Raw genomic sequence first — 15,811 nt, 5'->3', positions numbered from 1 at the left:
ATCTAAAAAAACGAAAGATTTTACATAATTAACAAAATGGGTAAAGAAAGGGAAGGAAAGGGACCTTCAAGAACCTGACAATGGGCTTGAGCAGCTGGAAGTGGAAGGGAGAGGGTTGGAATGGGAGCAAGTGGTGGCCAAACGACCGGTCATGTTCCACCATAGCTCTCAGCTCTTCTCATGCACATAGAGAGATGTTGAGAAAGGCGTGCCGGAGGCTGAAAGAAAAGGAACGTCATGCTTTGCTCTATTGAGGCTGCGTCAGCTCAGAGACAGACCCCCAGACTCGTAATAACTTGCAAGATCATCTAAAGAGAAGGAACTTCATGCTTTGCTCTATTGAGGCTGCGTCGGCTCAGAGACACACCCCAAGACTCGTAATAACTTGCAAGATCATCTAAATTTTGGGGGCGATTGAGAATTTGAGAGCATAAAATGTAGTAGGGTAGAAATTTATTTTACCCTATTCACGAATTTGCCTCAAAGTCAAGTGCAGATAACGAGGGTAAATGTAAAGATTGATTGCACACCCTACTAAGCCTTCTTGGGCCTAACTAGAGGTGAGCTCAGTTTGATTTGGTTCGGTTTTGAGCTCAAATCGTGTGCCAAACCGTACGTCAAACCAATTAGGTGAGAAACCAATCATCTCGGTTAACCGATTACCTCGGTTTGGTTTGGTGAAAACCTGCTTGAAAACATTACTCTAAATTCATTCAAAACCTCTTGAAATTCATTCACCATTCACATCACAACATTTTCAAATTCATTCATTCAATCATATTCAAATTCATTCATTCAATCAATCCTTTCAAACTAAAACATATGCATCGTTCATCATTCACATCCATTCAAAGTTTCAAAGTAAATCATATGCATCATTCACCATTCACGTGTATTATAATTATTTAATTATATATAATTTAACATATTCGGTTTGGTTTGGTTAACATATGGTTTTTAAAATTAGGAACAGGGCGCCAAACCATGACCACCGGTTCGGTTTGGTTCATACACCGTTGACCAAAAAGAGAGAAAAAACCAAACCAAACCGAGCCGACCGATTTGGTTCGACCGGTTTTCGGTCCCATATGCCCAGCTCTAGTCCTAACATACACCCGCTCAAGGCAACCATGGCTTGGCAATAAATAAGCTAATCAAATGTAGGGGTAAGGCAAAAGCTGAGAAACTCCCAAGTTTTAATATAATTCTTCCCACGAAGACAAATTAAAGCAAACCCCCACAATCATTGCTATTGAGCTAATCATGATAATTGACTTGTAATGCATTTATCTACTACTAATACCTGTTACTTGGCTACAAAAGGGAAGGCTGCCCCAGGACTACTTGAATAGAAAATTCCTCTGCCGGCAATGGCATAGCATAGCCCCTAAAAAGATGAAAACCGACAACCTAACTACTAAATTGTAGGTGAAACAGAGCAAAACAACACCTCTGAGCCAGTGAGACTTGGGACTCATCAGCCAGCACAAATAAACGAGGGGGGGGGAGAGAGAGAGAGAGAGAGAGAGAGACATGTATAAAGAATGAAATATTGCCTAAACCTGCTTAACTTCAACATTTGCCAATTTCTTTTCTTTCTTTTTGCTTTTTTTTTTTTTTTTTGGGTTTTCTTTACATTAGTTCCCGCTATATCTATATATGGGTCTCGCTCTTTTTGTAAGATTTGTCATTTGATTCCCCTTTCCCTTTCCGAGCAACAAATTCTGAAAGCTGCAGCAGAAATCATACCAAAATTGGATTTTATCTGCACGTATCAAATTTGTACGGGCACTCACTCGAATCCTCAAAGCAGATATTGTTGTATGAACACACTGCTTTCATAACCAGCATCCAAGTTAGCATGTCAGCTTTACCTTTATGTACAGATGATACATGGTTCAGCAGCAGCAGAAGCAGTGACCTCCGTCCTTTTTCAAAACTAGTGGTCTGCTCAATTCTGATCCAACCTAACCCAACCCAAAATGGGGTTCCATGACCATTTCCACCCACAAAATCTGTCTACTGCTGCTTCATGGCCACTGTACCAACCAACCCTGTCTGGATTAATCTCCACAAATTCAGAATCATACAACCCAAGATCAACCCTCTGGTTCCTTCCTTTTCTTGTTAGATTTCCTACTTAACTTAGTTCTTTCTGTTGAATCCAAAATAGGAAGCAGCTTCAGGTCAAGAACGCTGCTGGGCTCCAACTTGTCCACCGGATCTGAACTAGGAAACATCTTCTCATACATGATGGCAGAATCAAGGGAGTATATACGCAGGGCAAGGGCAGACAACGTAGAAATTTTAGCAGCAGCTGAGAATGACGACCAATACCACCACTCATTCCTTAAGTACTCAGTCTTCATCATGTCCTCCAGCACAATTGTCGCTTGAACCATCTAAAAAGCAAAGCGTGTTATTTGCAATCTCGCCAAATCTATGTACTTAACAGTACAGATATACATAGTAGTGAACATAACAAGAAAGTGATAAAGAGATGTACAAATAAACATACTGATCCTTCAAACAAATAAAAAGTTACCACAGAAAATAAACTAACAAAATATTATGCAAAGAATAACTGAAGGTTTAATATACTATTGTCTTTCAATTATGCCAAAGAATAGGATATTTCAGGTGTCGATCATATTTTTCCACACTAGTTCACTGGTATATTCTATTTTAAAAAGTAATCAAAATCACACTATAACAAGCTACTATCAAATCTCCAACCAACAGCCAAATCTCTGCTAAAATGCTAAAGAATTCTATTGGGTAGAAAACTGCCAAAATTTTATTTATTTGATATTTATCATATTATTTGACAATTAGATGGTAAGCCTAACCGCTGAATTCTATAAGGGTTTAAGAATGCTCCACCACATAATAACTGAATTATTAACACAACTTTTAACAACCTCAAATAAAAAAAGCTAGTTATTTAGCTTATAGAAGATTAATCTAAAATGCAGAAAAATATTCCATAGAGTAATACAATTTTAGTAGTGATTATGGAAGTAGTATCTAAAGAAAGAATCGAGGGAATAGAAGACTTACTTCATATATTGTCACTGCTGCTTTAACAAACGTACGCCAGGCCCATCTCCTTTCCAAGTGTGACTTTGATGGTCTAAGAGCTTCTTCAGGGAGTGCTGCATCTATATCTAGTAGATTGATCTTGAGTCGCCTAGAGATCTGACAAACTTTGCCAACTAAGGGCCTCAAAGAAGACTGGGGGACCACACAGAAGCGACCAGCACCCACGACAGAAGAATGACTACCTGAGGGTCTCTTCTCTCCTTTTTCCAGACATCCCAAAGTTGGGATGTTGGCATTTAGCAACCCACCACCTTTCCCGGATAGACTGCTACAGCCTGCAATATCAATATTAGTCTTTCCTTGTAAAACTAGCTGTTCAGCAGCCTCTGGTCCATTACCGTGCACACCGACATCTTTCTGAGTGACTAACTGTTGTGTAGAATCACTGAGATAAGGAGATAAGGATGGGACAAAAGATGGAACTCCCTGTGAACCTATAAGACCTATTTCCTGTATCAAATCCTTGTTTGAATCATTTGTCACAAACTTGGAACAGATCTCTTCAAAGTCATATGGGCAAACTAACCCTCCGTTCTGAAACTTTATCAACTTCGCACTAAGCTCAGAATGCATGCTTTTGGAAGTTTCAACACTGTTTAGTTCACCTCTGCACTCTTCCCAATTTATCTCACACTTTAAACTTCCCTTAACTTTAGAAGAATCACTTATTTCCTTTCCCTTCTCACAGGCTGCTGAAAATGGAACACACCTACCATCATTATGCCCCTCCAGTTCAGCATCAGCGACGAAGGTTCTGTGGCAAGAGAGGCAATGATGTCTATTGGGCCAAATGGGTTCCAAACATTCGCACCTGTACATTTTCTCATCATTGGTTAGTCTAGCCCTCTTACCCCGCTTTTTTGAGATGTCAGTGGTTTCCAACTCTGAGCATGGACCGTACATCTTCTCCAGCAAAGTGGCTGCCCTAGTAACAAGACAATCAGATTCGGTTTTTTCACCATTTCTAGCCACTGAAATAGCAGTTAGGAGCTCATCCTGACTTTGGCTTCTAGTTTTCTGAAACTTTTGGAACCTTGACTTTTTCCACTGCAATATCGACTCTTTCAGCTCTCTGTCCTTAGGGTGTTTATCCTTCAACCAACCTATAAGTCCATCAATTTCTGCATCAGTTTGATAAGAAACCCAAGGTGCACTAAAAGCAACAGCACTGTTTGGTTCAAATAAATACGGACAGCCAGCTTTAGACCCCTCTAACGGCAAAGAACTATCCACACCAGTTGAAGCACAACTTTGCGTAACAGAACCCCTCCATACGGGGTCTCTGCCATCTGTCATATTCATCCCATCCGGCACTGACACGGTTCGATCTACAACAATCCGAGAATGTCCTGAAGCCCAATATAAGCCACCCAGAGAATCAATTCCCAGAAACTCCCTTCGTACGGACAGCTTTGAAAGCTCAAAGTCTGCACTGGTAATTGAATCCTGTAAAAGTGATAAGTCACTTTTGACAGAATTCAACTCAAGGTGGTAGGATTGTGATTCATTCACAGAAGCAGGTGACGTGTGCTGACCCACATGATTACTCCTCACATCTGAAGGGATACAAACTCCTTGCTGATCTAAAGGCAGAGAAACATCCATTTCCATATTGTCTTGTGGATGACCAAGGCAACCTATTTTTCCAATAGAGCCATTGATTTCATGTGGCAAAGAATTTGATGAAGGGAACTCAATTAGTCTCGAGGATATGTCACTTTTCTCAGAAGCCGCATTTGAAGAAACATTCCCTGGTGTACCGGTGTCATGCACAGCAGCATGGACATCTTTTGCCCTAGCTTCAGTATCTACAGAATGTTGGCTACTATATTCTGCATTACTGGCAGATGGGTGTTTATCTAACCCTCGAGCACCCTCTAGTGCTGGTAGATCATCGGAGACTACATTAAAGGAGTTAGACCTGCCACTCAAAGCATGTGCCTGAAGAACAAATTTTTCATGGTTTTCAACTGAAGTAGAAAGCCCTTCCTTTACACCGTCTTCTTCGAGACTTGGATCAACCTTTGCAGCTTTTGCAATCAAGATCTCTTCTTTCGACTTGAGATTCTTCCATTCTGCAGATAAAGACCGTAATTTCTGCTGCAACTCCGCCGATGTCTCAGAACAATGCTCAAGGTGTTGACGAATAACAGCTGAATTAAGCAACTCATCACATAAGAACTTAAGCAGGAATGTTCTCTGCAAGCACAGATGGGAAAGCTGTTAAGTTTATAATTTATTATAGAAAGATTAGATAACACAACAAATCTATCAAGTGACCTAGCACATTTATACCAGCATGGAATACCTATCTCATGGCAACAATCAATTTTTTTTCTCATGGTTATATATTATATTAAAATGTTATTATTTACAACATGTGAATGATACTGACAGTTGGGTTGGAAGAGAGGGAAGGGGGAGGGGGTCCAAGAAAAGACGAGTTGTGTATCTGAACCCAAAAAACAGAAATATTAAACACTAAGTGTATGTATGTATCATTTCTTTTCATTTGTTAAAAAAATTATTATTAATTGGCTTTCAGTCTTCATCTTCGTTGTCTTAAGGATCAACAAAGCACAAATGGTACCCAGTCCAAAGTTGGAGCCAACACATCTGGAAGGCAAGAACTTGCCAGGGGTCTATCCAAGCCTTTGAAGATTAGCAAGGTGAAAAAGGACACCCTTTGAGACCTCACTTATACCCGCCCAAATGAACCCCTTCAATGCTATTTTCAATGCAGAGTAACATGCTGGCAACTGCTAGTTTAGAGTATTTAACCAGCTGATCCACCATTATAGTCAAATCTTAGAAGTTCTGCTTGTTAGCTATATAATAAGTGATGACAAAGCTATATAATAAGTGATGACAATGCTATAAAAGCTTAGAAGTAAAGAGCACAGCCAGAAAAGGGCATGCACTATTTCAACAACCAGAAAAAATCAGCATGCAGAAATGCAAAGAAAAGCAAGGAAATGAAGAGCTCCACTGTTGAACAGCTTCGATTGAAGCGAAAAATGGGGTGATTTTCAACTGGCGCCATGCCAGCTCCACAAATATTTGGCTAGACCAATAATACAATGCAATCTCTTGTAGTTAGCCATCTTGTAAGTGTAGTATGACTAGAAAAAGAATATGCATAAAGGCATCAATATACAAACCTCATCCACGTTGAATTCCCAATACTCATTCTCTTCCATTTTCATTGATAAAAGTGTAAGTGCCTCCAAGTAAGTGCGGGTAACTTCTCCCTGGTAATTTTTACGACGGCATTTTCTAATGACCTGATGATGTTCTGATGCATCTTGAACCATTTGTTTAGAAACAACACAAGAGGGACAATACCAGTTTCCTTCTGGGATCCTTGCAAGAGGAGGATTTAAACAGTAAGTATGATACTCAGCATCACAAGTATCACACAACAGTACGCTGTCGTCATCTTTATCAATGCCACATACTTTGCACACTCCATCATCCCAAGGGGCTTTGGGAATCCCACTTGTGGAAGCAAGTAAATCATCGATTTCCTTTTTCCTTTCAGCACTTAAGCATTCCAACTTTGCAGTCTCTGCAAGCTTATGAACAAGCGTAATAACCTGCATGGAGAGAACAACTGAATCTGGGAAGGAACTTAAGTGAACAGCCTGCACATGAATGTGCCTGGCTATAGGTATTGGGAAGGGATAGAAAGGTACACACCTCGTTCTCATATAATGTTTCGAAAGTTTGGGCTAACGTCTCAGCCAACTCAACCAAATCAGGCTGATCCCCATAAGCAATTCGTAGATTACTCCATAGCTGCAAAGTGAAAGTAACGATCAGAATTAGTGGACTTTACTATGTTAAAAAGGTGGGATACAGCACAATTATGAAAAAGACCAGATATTCACTTTTACTAACATGTACACTTATCTATGTACAACCATAGAAATTATAGTAAACTACAATTTACAGCCTTAAAGTTTCAGTACTGTTTCTAAAGTCACTCGAAAGATAAGTCTGCATTGAAGAATGTTGCAAGAAATCTCATTGTCATAGATAACAGACCTCACGGACATCCTCAAGAAAAGCTTCATGTGATCCCCCATAGGATCCAGCTGCCAATCTCAAATCAATAGTCCTGAAGTCCAAAGGCCGAGATACCATGGCCGGTGATCCAAGAAGCCCCTCATCATCGTTATCACTTGAATTTATCAGCTTTCTTCCCAGCAAATTGCAGAAAACCTTTGTGTCATCTGCAGCAGCAGCACGACGCAATACAATGCGACATTGTTTCATAATAACATCAGAAATAGGTATATTAATCTTCCGCTTTCTTCCCTTCTCAGCCTTTTGTAGCAAGCCTTCACCCGATACATCTGCTAGCACTGAAAGAACAGCTTTCTGTGCGCAATCAACAAGAAAAGGTGTCCAATTTAGAACAATGGTTATAATAACTTGCTAAACAAAAATGTAAACATAATTTTGGCATATGGAGAGAGTCTTCCGAAACCTTAATCCTTAGTTTAGTATCAAGCAAGAGATTCAACCAACTCAAAAACAAGTTTAGTATGCCAGTGTACAATGACTTTTCTTCTTAAATTTATAACACGATCTTTAAATGTTAAGCATTAGTGGACGAGGAGGAGAAGGAACAAAATGAAGCAAGAAGCAAGTTCAGCAAACATTCACAAATATTCCTTCTTGCGTACTCAGCCAAAAAATACTTTTAAGATGGCCTAAAGCTGCCATGCACCTTATCAAGCAAAAGAATTCATTGACATTTTACAGCAGATATTCAAAGAGAGTGCATAAGCAAATTTCCAATTTAAGTTTAGAAAAACAAGACGCTAACTTAAGATAGTTAAGCAACATTTTAAAACTTATGAAACTAATAAGTTGTGGTTCATTTGTAAGGTAAAATTATGAGCAAATTTACTGCATCCCGAAACTGTAAAGTAAATTACAGCATCAGAATATCAGTTGAAAGGAGTATTATAACACAATAAAATGCCGCTGATTCACACATTACATTCCCAACAAACTTTCATATTCTTATCAAGTACGGATCCAGGAAAAAAGCAAAGGTTAAGCAATAACAATGTTACTGAGGAAAACACCTTTGTAGGTCCTGATGCATTGCCCTTATAAACTTCCTTACTGATTGAATGTTCCAGTATTTTCCTTGCCCATTCAGGTGGATCCTTATCCAAAGCCTCATAAACACATTTTCTGATTCTTGTTCCCACATTAGTCGGTAGCTTTCTAACAGGTTCCAGCACCTGTGCCCATACTGGCGTATTACTACCATTCCCCAAATTCTTCTCATTAGCACCTGCTCCACCATCAGACACCTCCTCTTCTATTGTAAGTACGTCATTTTCTCTGTTAAATGAAGCAAAAATTTGCTTTGTAGACTCTGCAAGCAACTGAAGTGTAAAGAAACAAGAGGATTAATATGCATTCTTTTCACATGTCACTGCATCAGACCGACACTTTAAGAGAATGATGCATAAAAACAGGAAAGAAAAGAAAAGGATAAATAATACTGCAGTAACAGCAACTGAACAGATGAACTGAATCAACCCTAACTGGAACCGAGAGGAGACAGGTAAAGCCAACATCCTAGCAAGTAAATGCTGTTTCTAACATTAGAGCAGAGTATTGCCTAATAATTCACAATAGAAGAGTACTCTCAAACAATTTGCAATGTCACGAATTTCTGAATGTAACCATTCAACCAACTAAGCCTTATACATGTTGAAAATTACTCAGACCAAAAAAAAAAAAAATGTTGAAAATTATCAGTTATATACAACAGCTGTCAGTGCGAAAAGATACAGTCTCAAGGGAAGGCCAGATACATTTAAAAGCTGATCTAGATATTATATTTGTTCTTAAGAGAACACCTTGTTCAATCCCTCGTCCGGGTCAAATGCTGAAGATATAGTTATGCTTAATGTTTAAGGAGGTATGGAGTGATTGCAGTTTTTGGGCTGATTAAGGAATACAAGAACTTACTCAGGAAAGCTAGGGTAGGAAGTGAATTCTTTACAGGTTAGAGTGAGGTGTGGGCTCCAGCAACTACTGAATTTATGGACATTTCTTTCTTCTCATTTGTTCTGAATGGGCAGGTGCAGTTTTTTATGTTAAAGAGGTATGTATTCACGGTAGATGGGGGTAGTCATACTCTATGTAATCAAGATAATATAATGTAGCTTTCTCTAGAAGGTGGTTCATTTGCAAAAATACATAAGCACTTCCACAGCACTAAATGACGGAATACTAAAGCACCATAAAGGGATAAGAGCTGATCTTACAAGTGCATCCGCTTCCATCCCAGCTACTCCAGTTAAAGAGCCACAGAGCACCCCACCATCACCTTGTAAGCAGCGAAACACTTTACTGCTTTCGCGAGCAGTAATCTCAGCAGATTCAAGGTTACCATCCATGGCTAATACAGCCAAGACGTATCTCCGTGCTAACTCTGGCCAAGTCAGTTCATTAATCGGGAGTATATTAAGCTTCGTTCTTTTCACCGGAATTGAACTATCAACATCTTTCTTCCTTCCCCGTTTTGACTTCACATCTCCAGAATCAAAATTCGGATCCACCAGGGCAGCAACCTTGGACTGCAACTCACCTATGAGCACTCTTAGCAGTGATGCATGAGCTTTTGTCAAAGCTATGCCAGAACATCTGCTGTAAGTAACAGATGCAAGTTTAGCTTGAGCTGCCTCCTTCATCGCTCCAGTTTCCATGTGTATGAACGCATGTGGATTATTCCCAGCTACTGCAAAGCCAGACTCGGAGCTAGAAGATAATTGTCCACTAGTATAATCAATTCTATGTGAATTTAAAGCTTGAGAGCCTTGGATTTCCCTCTCAAACTTCTCTGTACGATCTGAGCTACCGAACCAAGGGTTAACTAGTTCCTCCTCAAGTTCTTCCAAAGAGAACGCCTCCTTTAGACCCAAAATTTCATCAAAGTGTGACAATAGTTCCCAAACCTGAGTAGATAAAAAGAGGACCAATAAGTTTCATGCCTGTCAATCACGTGGTATCTCAAACACAAAACTAACACAATTAGAATAAGTGCAAAGCAGCAAGAAGCATCCCATACCTGATAAACGTCACCAACAAGGGCAGGAGGAAACCTCAAGCACAATGGCTTCCCAAGAGGAGGTGGATGATCATTCTTGAGATGATCCTTGACCAACTTCGCTTTTTTGGACCTCCTAAACAAATTGTCTAACACTTCTTCTTTACCATGCAAACCAGCTCTCATTTCAACCACTAGAAGCCCATTTCCCACAGTTAGCTGAGTAGAATTAAAACCTCTATCGCTAAGATATTGATATTGAGAACAGGATTGGGCACCAGGAAGCTGCTCCAAAAGTTCTTGCACAAAATCGACATCTAATCCAAATCTATCCTGGTCCAGCCATTTCGCTAATATGTCGTAAAACGAGCCAGGTTCGTCATCCGCCTGAATTACAGACGGGATGCTAACAGAAACTGGTGAGCTACAAAACTTGTCCAATGGAGTATGGTTCACTTTGTCATCCTCGTTTCTTATAACCCCATTTTGGAAGCCCTGGGCATTTTCAACATGCTTACAGACAAATTTTAAAATGCCTTTCTGTTTAAATATTTCAGAACAAGCATTAACAATTTTTTGTGAAATCATTCCCCAAGCTGCAGACGAAGAATGGTCTTCTATTGAAATCTCACCAATGTCATCCCTTGTACCCAAATCAGCAGATGAAAGAGTTCCAGGTTTTCCACAACCAGAATTATCTTCAAACTGCAATTCAGCTGATGTCTGGACATCACTGGCTTCCTCCGACCAACTCCTCAGGCAAGACAAAATATCATTTTCCATAGGCGGAGAAGGATCTGATAGAATCATATGTATGCTTCCATCATTATCACAAGTAGGGTCACGACTTTCCTGATCAATGTGGCTGCAAAAGTTACCAAGTTGTGGCCTAGAGAGAATAGTTGAACCATTAGGAATTGGCAATGCAGAGCATGAACACCTTCTGATCTGAAAAAGAGGTCCAGAATCACCACCGTCCAAAACTTCACATACGAATAATGAACCAGTAATCTTATCATGCCAACACGATCTATAGCCTACAGGGGAGATCAGGTTAGAATCATGATAAGAAGGCCTTGTATCAACTTCACCCAAAGAAAGAAGAAAGAAATCTTCAAACTGCACCGGAAGTCCCTCCTGGAGAGAAAAAAAAAATACACAAGAATCAACAAAACAAAACTTGCTGAAAGGACCTCCACACTACGGTGCTTATGGAGCATCATCATTAAATTTACATTACAACAAATAGAGAACATATAAACTTACATTGTTTTGCTGAGAGCCAATGCGACCATTTTCTTCTGCACCAACTTCTGTCAGTTTTACATTATTCCCCAAACCACAGGCAGAAGCTTCCATACTTAGACCATTGGAAGAGAGCTCCTTATTTTCAGCCAATCCATTGGTGTATAAAAGTCTTGACTTTCTTTTTCTAGGTAGATAGGTCTTTTCTGTATTAGACAGAGACCCCTCCTTTCTTATTTCAGATCCCACAGAATTGCAGTTAGGCATCAAGCCAAGATAATACGCAACTTCATATACTGAATCAAATGTCTTCCCATTTGGAGCACGGTACACTAAATATGGTTCACAATTGCCTATTGACTCTTTAAATTCTACATGCCAACCTTCCTCTAGTACACCATGCCTCTCAGAAACAAAATCTTTGAGAGCCTGTAAAAATATCTCACTTGGACTCCGGGATGGTATTCTAATAGACGCATTATTACTACTCCTATGCTTTCCAAGAGGGAACCTCAAATCTACTTCCTCAAAGCTTCCACCCATTGTCTGTGTATGGTGCAATATATCTTCAAACCCCACTTTAACCGTATGTGTCATTACTGCAGAAGCTTTTTCCAAGCCAAATCCGTTTCCAGGGTACAAGAAGTTTGAATATGTCACTGGGGCACCAAATGGATTGCCACCAAAAGAATTACCACCGGGAGTGTGCTTTCTATAATCAAAATAAGTTTAGGCAGTAACTACTTATGGACAACATGCATTTAAAGAAAGTTATAAAATATTAACCAATGAGTAATAGACAAAAGAGGCAAGAATGATAAGTTTAGAAAATGCAAGAAAATACCCATAATACAGAATAACTTTACCATTTTAATTTTAGAAATTAAAGCAGTGGCAAAACCTACAGGGGACAAAAATGTTAGAAATGCATGTGGACAATGCAAGAAATAAGGCAATAGTTTGCACATCATTATGCCACCCCAGTTTTGATTTGCGTTGGTGGTGGCAGATTAAAGGTGGAGAACAACAACAAAAGGGATAATATGGAAGTTGATCTACAGGGCTACCTTGGTGCAAGGATGAAAATATCTGCTGACAAACCAATAGTAGGGGTGAAGCAATTTCTTCCCCCGTATCCTTGAAATTTCCCCAATGTATCCAAGATTTCCCCTATATCGGCCTTCAACAGAGCAGAAATGCTTGATTTCCACCGATATTGATTCGAAATCGAAACAAAGAAGAGGAAGAAGACACAAGGACGACAAACCCAACCCTAATAAATGTTTTAAATCAAATCTAATCCAAACCAAATCCTAATTAAGCTACCCATCAACCGCGAAAAATTGGCAGTCACAAATATCGAAAAGATATCAATATATCCGTGTATTTGAGTACCGATATTATATTCACGATATTTTCATCCTTTTCCAGGGTGTAAAGGCAAACTCTTTCTGTTCAAAAGTAAATAAATATACAAAATCATTTTGGAATTTTTTTTAACCTACTTAAATTTCTTTGTAGGGATACCAAAGGTCCAAATAGAAGTTGAAAGCTGCCCTTTCTCTAGTTTTCGTACATGGTTTATACGAGAGATTAGCATGTATACAATAATCCCACTCCACAATCCAATTTAAAGCAGTTATAAACAATAAGCTTAAAACAGGCCTCACCTATTTTTAAAATGTCACTTTTTTAAAAGAAAAATGTTCCCGGTAAACAAGAAATATGTAATTAACATACAAATGTATCAATTTGGAAGGGAGTTTCCACGCCAAAACTACAACTCTTTAAGCACGCGTGAAGCTAGTGGGTTTCGAATGTCAAGTGGACAGTTTCCATGCCAAAACTACAACTTCTTAAGTGCATGTGAAGCTAGTGGGTTTCGAATGTCACGTGGAAAGTTTCCATGCCAAAACTACAACTTCTTAAGTGTACGCAAAACTAGTGGCTTTCGTATGTCACGTGCAGAGCGAGAGCGAGCAAGGGAGGCAAACATCAAGCCTGTTAATTGGACTTATGGGTGCAAAAAAAGGGGAACTCTGTGCCAAACTGGTAAATTCCATAGCAGTCACTAAATAATGGCACTAGCATGGCCCATATGCTTGCATGCATGCACTGATAGCAAGTAGGTGCCGGAACAAGCACTAGTCTACTAACATGGTGAACAGGGGTCCTTGGGCATGGCTTGGAAATGAGCCTCCAAATCAGTCATCAAATAATTTATGATGGGAAATGTGGAAACCACAAAATATCAAGGGATGGCATTCTTGGTGAGATATTAGAAAGCCTTTACTATCATTCTTTTTAAATTAATTTGCATATACGAGCTCAAAGAATCAAAAGCAGAACCTTTTTCTTTTTGAACTGGAATCAAAAGCAGAACTTAAAAAAGCAAAAAAAAAAAAAAAATTAATAATTGAATATCTTGGCAAATGTTTGAAACCACCTACCTCAAATCGCGCAACTCCTCAATGTCGTCGACGTCACTCGGCGGCGAAGCGTTGATATCCAGAATCTGCTTGGACTTAACTCCAAGCGGCCAGCGCTTGCTCCTAACCCCAGTGCCCGTACACTCCTCACAGACCCATTCCTCCAAATTCACGGCTTGGCGGCCGCGCATTCCGGCGCAGGTGAGGTGAAAACCGCGCTCGCAACCGTCGCAGACGACCACGTGGCCGCGAACCTCGGGCTTGCCGCAGAAAGGGCAAGCGGAGCCGCGAGCCGAGCCGGGAACACCGGCAGGACCGCCGGGCGGCGGAGAAGGGTGGTCGTGATAAGAGCGTACGACGTCGTAAGAATCGGGTAGGGTTTCGGGCGGGGAAGGGATCTCATTGAGATCGATGCCGAGCACGGAGCGAGTGGGCTCGGCGGCGGCCGGCCTGGCGTCTCTGAGTTCGTCGCTAGTTGAATCGTTGAGTTCCATTATCCGAGTCGGGGTTCGGAGCTCGAGGTCGGTGAGTTCCGATGTGACGCTCGAACCATTGTTGGGGTTCAGAGCCTGGGGGAAATTGCTTGGATCCGACGGCTGAGATTTGACAACGAAACAGAGAGAGAGGTTTTGGTTTTGGTTTTGGTTTTGGTTTTGGGTTTCGAGGGACAGAGAAAAAGAAGACAGAAATGAGACCGAAAGAGGACCGTATCGAAGGGCCCTGACCTGACTCTCTCTCTCTTTTTCTCGTTTATTTTTTTCTTTAATTGTTGAAACTGTGAGTACTGTTGATGTTGCTGTTGCTGTTGCTGTTGTAAATGGATGAGAAGGGTAAAGTGGGGCGGAGTCACCGGGGATTTTATATGCGCGTGTACTCGCTGTTGTTGAACGACAGCTGCACATGTGGACCTGTAAGGAGAGACCTAGACTGGACTTGCCCTTCCTAACAGTACAATGATGCAATCTACACGAGAACCTCCTGGGTTTACAGTCCCTAGAAGACTCTGCCCTTTCAACGTCTCTTTTTATCACATGTTATGTGCATCCTCTTTTCTGTACAATAATAATTTACTTAGAAGTAGGGTTAATAGATTTGATATACCACATATATATCACGGATAGTGCTAAAGAGCATCTCTATTGTAAGATGTGTAAATTGGAGGTGTAATGTCTATTTTAGCTATTAATTTTTTAGTGTCGTTTGGTTTCTCTCAACATATGTAGATGAGGCGTCTAAGACAGCAAACTCGATGCATTTGTGGTTATTCAATGAAGTGACAAGTGTGAGATGTCAAACAAAGTGGAAGCGTACTGCGTACCTCCTATGAAATATGCAGACATGAGTTCCAATACAGCGGATTCAATGCATTCACAACAAAGAAATTATCTTATGAAAAATGCAAGGGAGGTGCCCGATGCAATAGATTCAGTGCATTAACGACAAAATAAATGACAATGCGGTTACTTACTCACAATATGACAAGTGGAAAATGTGGGATGAAGTGATCATATTATATGTCTCATGAATGGAATATGATCGTTATGTATTCACGACAAATGTCTAGTGTCTGAGATGCATTCAACTCATGCACTATAAAAGAATTGGCAGTGTAGTTTATGACTTGACATAATTGCCTTTTCCACAAACTTCATATTGGATTTCTCATGAATCTCCGAGCAATCGTAAATGACATGTGTAAGAACCCAAAACAAAATATCAAAAAAAAAATAAAAAATATATAGAAAGGTAAGGAAAATATCTTTTAGCAAAATGACCAAATTGCCCTCGCATATTTTAATGGGGGAAAATTTGACTTTTTGATCGAGAAAGAATTTGGGAATTTCGCTTATGCCATTGCGTAGAGCGCGGCGAAAGGAGTTCGTAGACATGGAGTAGGCCCGAATCGGAGCCGTAACGAAGAAGTTATGGTCTAAAAACCGCGAAGGGCAAAATG

The 15,811-nt window shown here is 40.1% G+C and overlaps 1 protein-coding gene across 1 annotated transcript; it reads right to left on the bottom strand.

Annotated features, from left to right (window-relative positions):
• Positions 1-1,520: 1,520 nt before the first annotated feature.
• LOC117620842 (methyl-CpG-binding domain-containing protein 9) lies at positions 1,521-14,690 on the bottom strand. Its single transcript, XM_034351085.1, has 10 exons — positions 13,879-14,690; positions 11,450-12,140; positions 10,205-11,320; positions 9,402-10,091; positions 8,202-8,510; positions 7,150-7,485; positions 6,802-6,900; positions 6,264-6,698; positions 3,061-5,301; positions 1,521-2,402 (listed from the first exon to the last, which is right to left on the bottom strand). The coding sequence occupies exons 1-10, from the start codon at positions 14,349-14,351 to the stop codon at positions 2,100-2,102; spliced, it is 6,693 nt and encodes a 2,230-aa protein (XP_034206976.1). The 5' UTR covers positions 14,352-14,690; the 3' UTR covers positions 1,521-2,099.
• Between the last annotated feature and the right edge of the window lie 1,121 nt (positions 14,691-15,811).

Source organism: Prunus dulcis, chromosome 3 (genome assembly GCF_902201215.1).
Source record: "Prunus dulcis chromosome 3, ALMONDv2, whole genome shotgun sequence".
Taxonomy (NCBI): domain Eukaryota; kingdom Viridiplantae; phylum Streptophyta; class Magnoliopsida; order Rosales; family Rosaceae; genus Prunus; species Prunus dulcis.
Note: the sequence above shows the minus strand (reverse complement) of the source record. Positions and strands in the feature narration are given on the sequence as shown.

What these genes read in the sequence shown, in the direction of transcription:
- LOC117620842 (XM_034351085.1), bottom strand. Translation starts at nt 14,351, where the DNA reads ATGGAACTCAACGATTCAACTAGCGACGAACTCAGAGACGCCAGGCCG. An exon ending in TTGTTGGTGACGTTTATCAG is followed by an intron (nt 10,092 to 10,204) that starts GTATGGGATGCT and finishes TTATCTACTCAG; the next exon opens with GTTTGGGAACTATTGTCACA. An exon ending in GGGAATTCAACGTGGATGAG is followed by an intron (nt 5,302 to 6,263) that starts GTTTGTATATTG and finishes CTGTGCTTGCAG; the next exon opens with AGAACATTCCTGCTTAAGTT.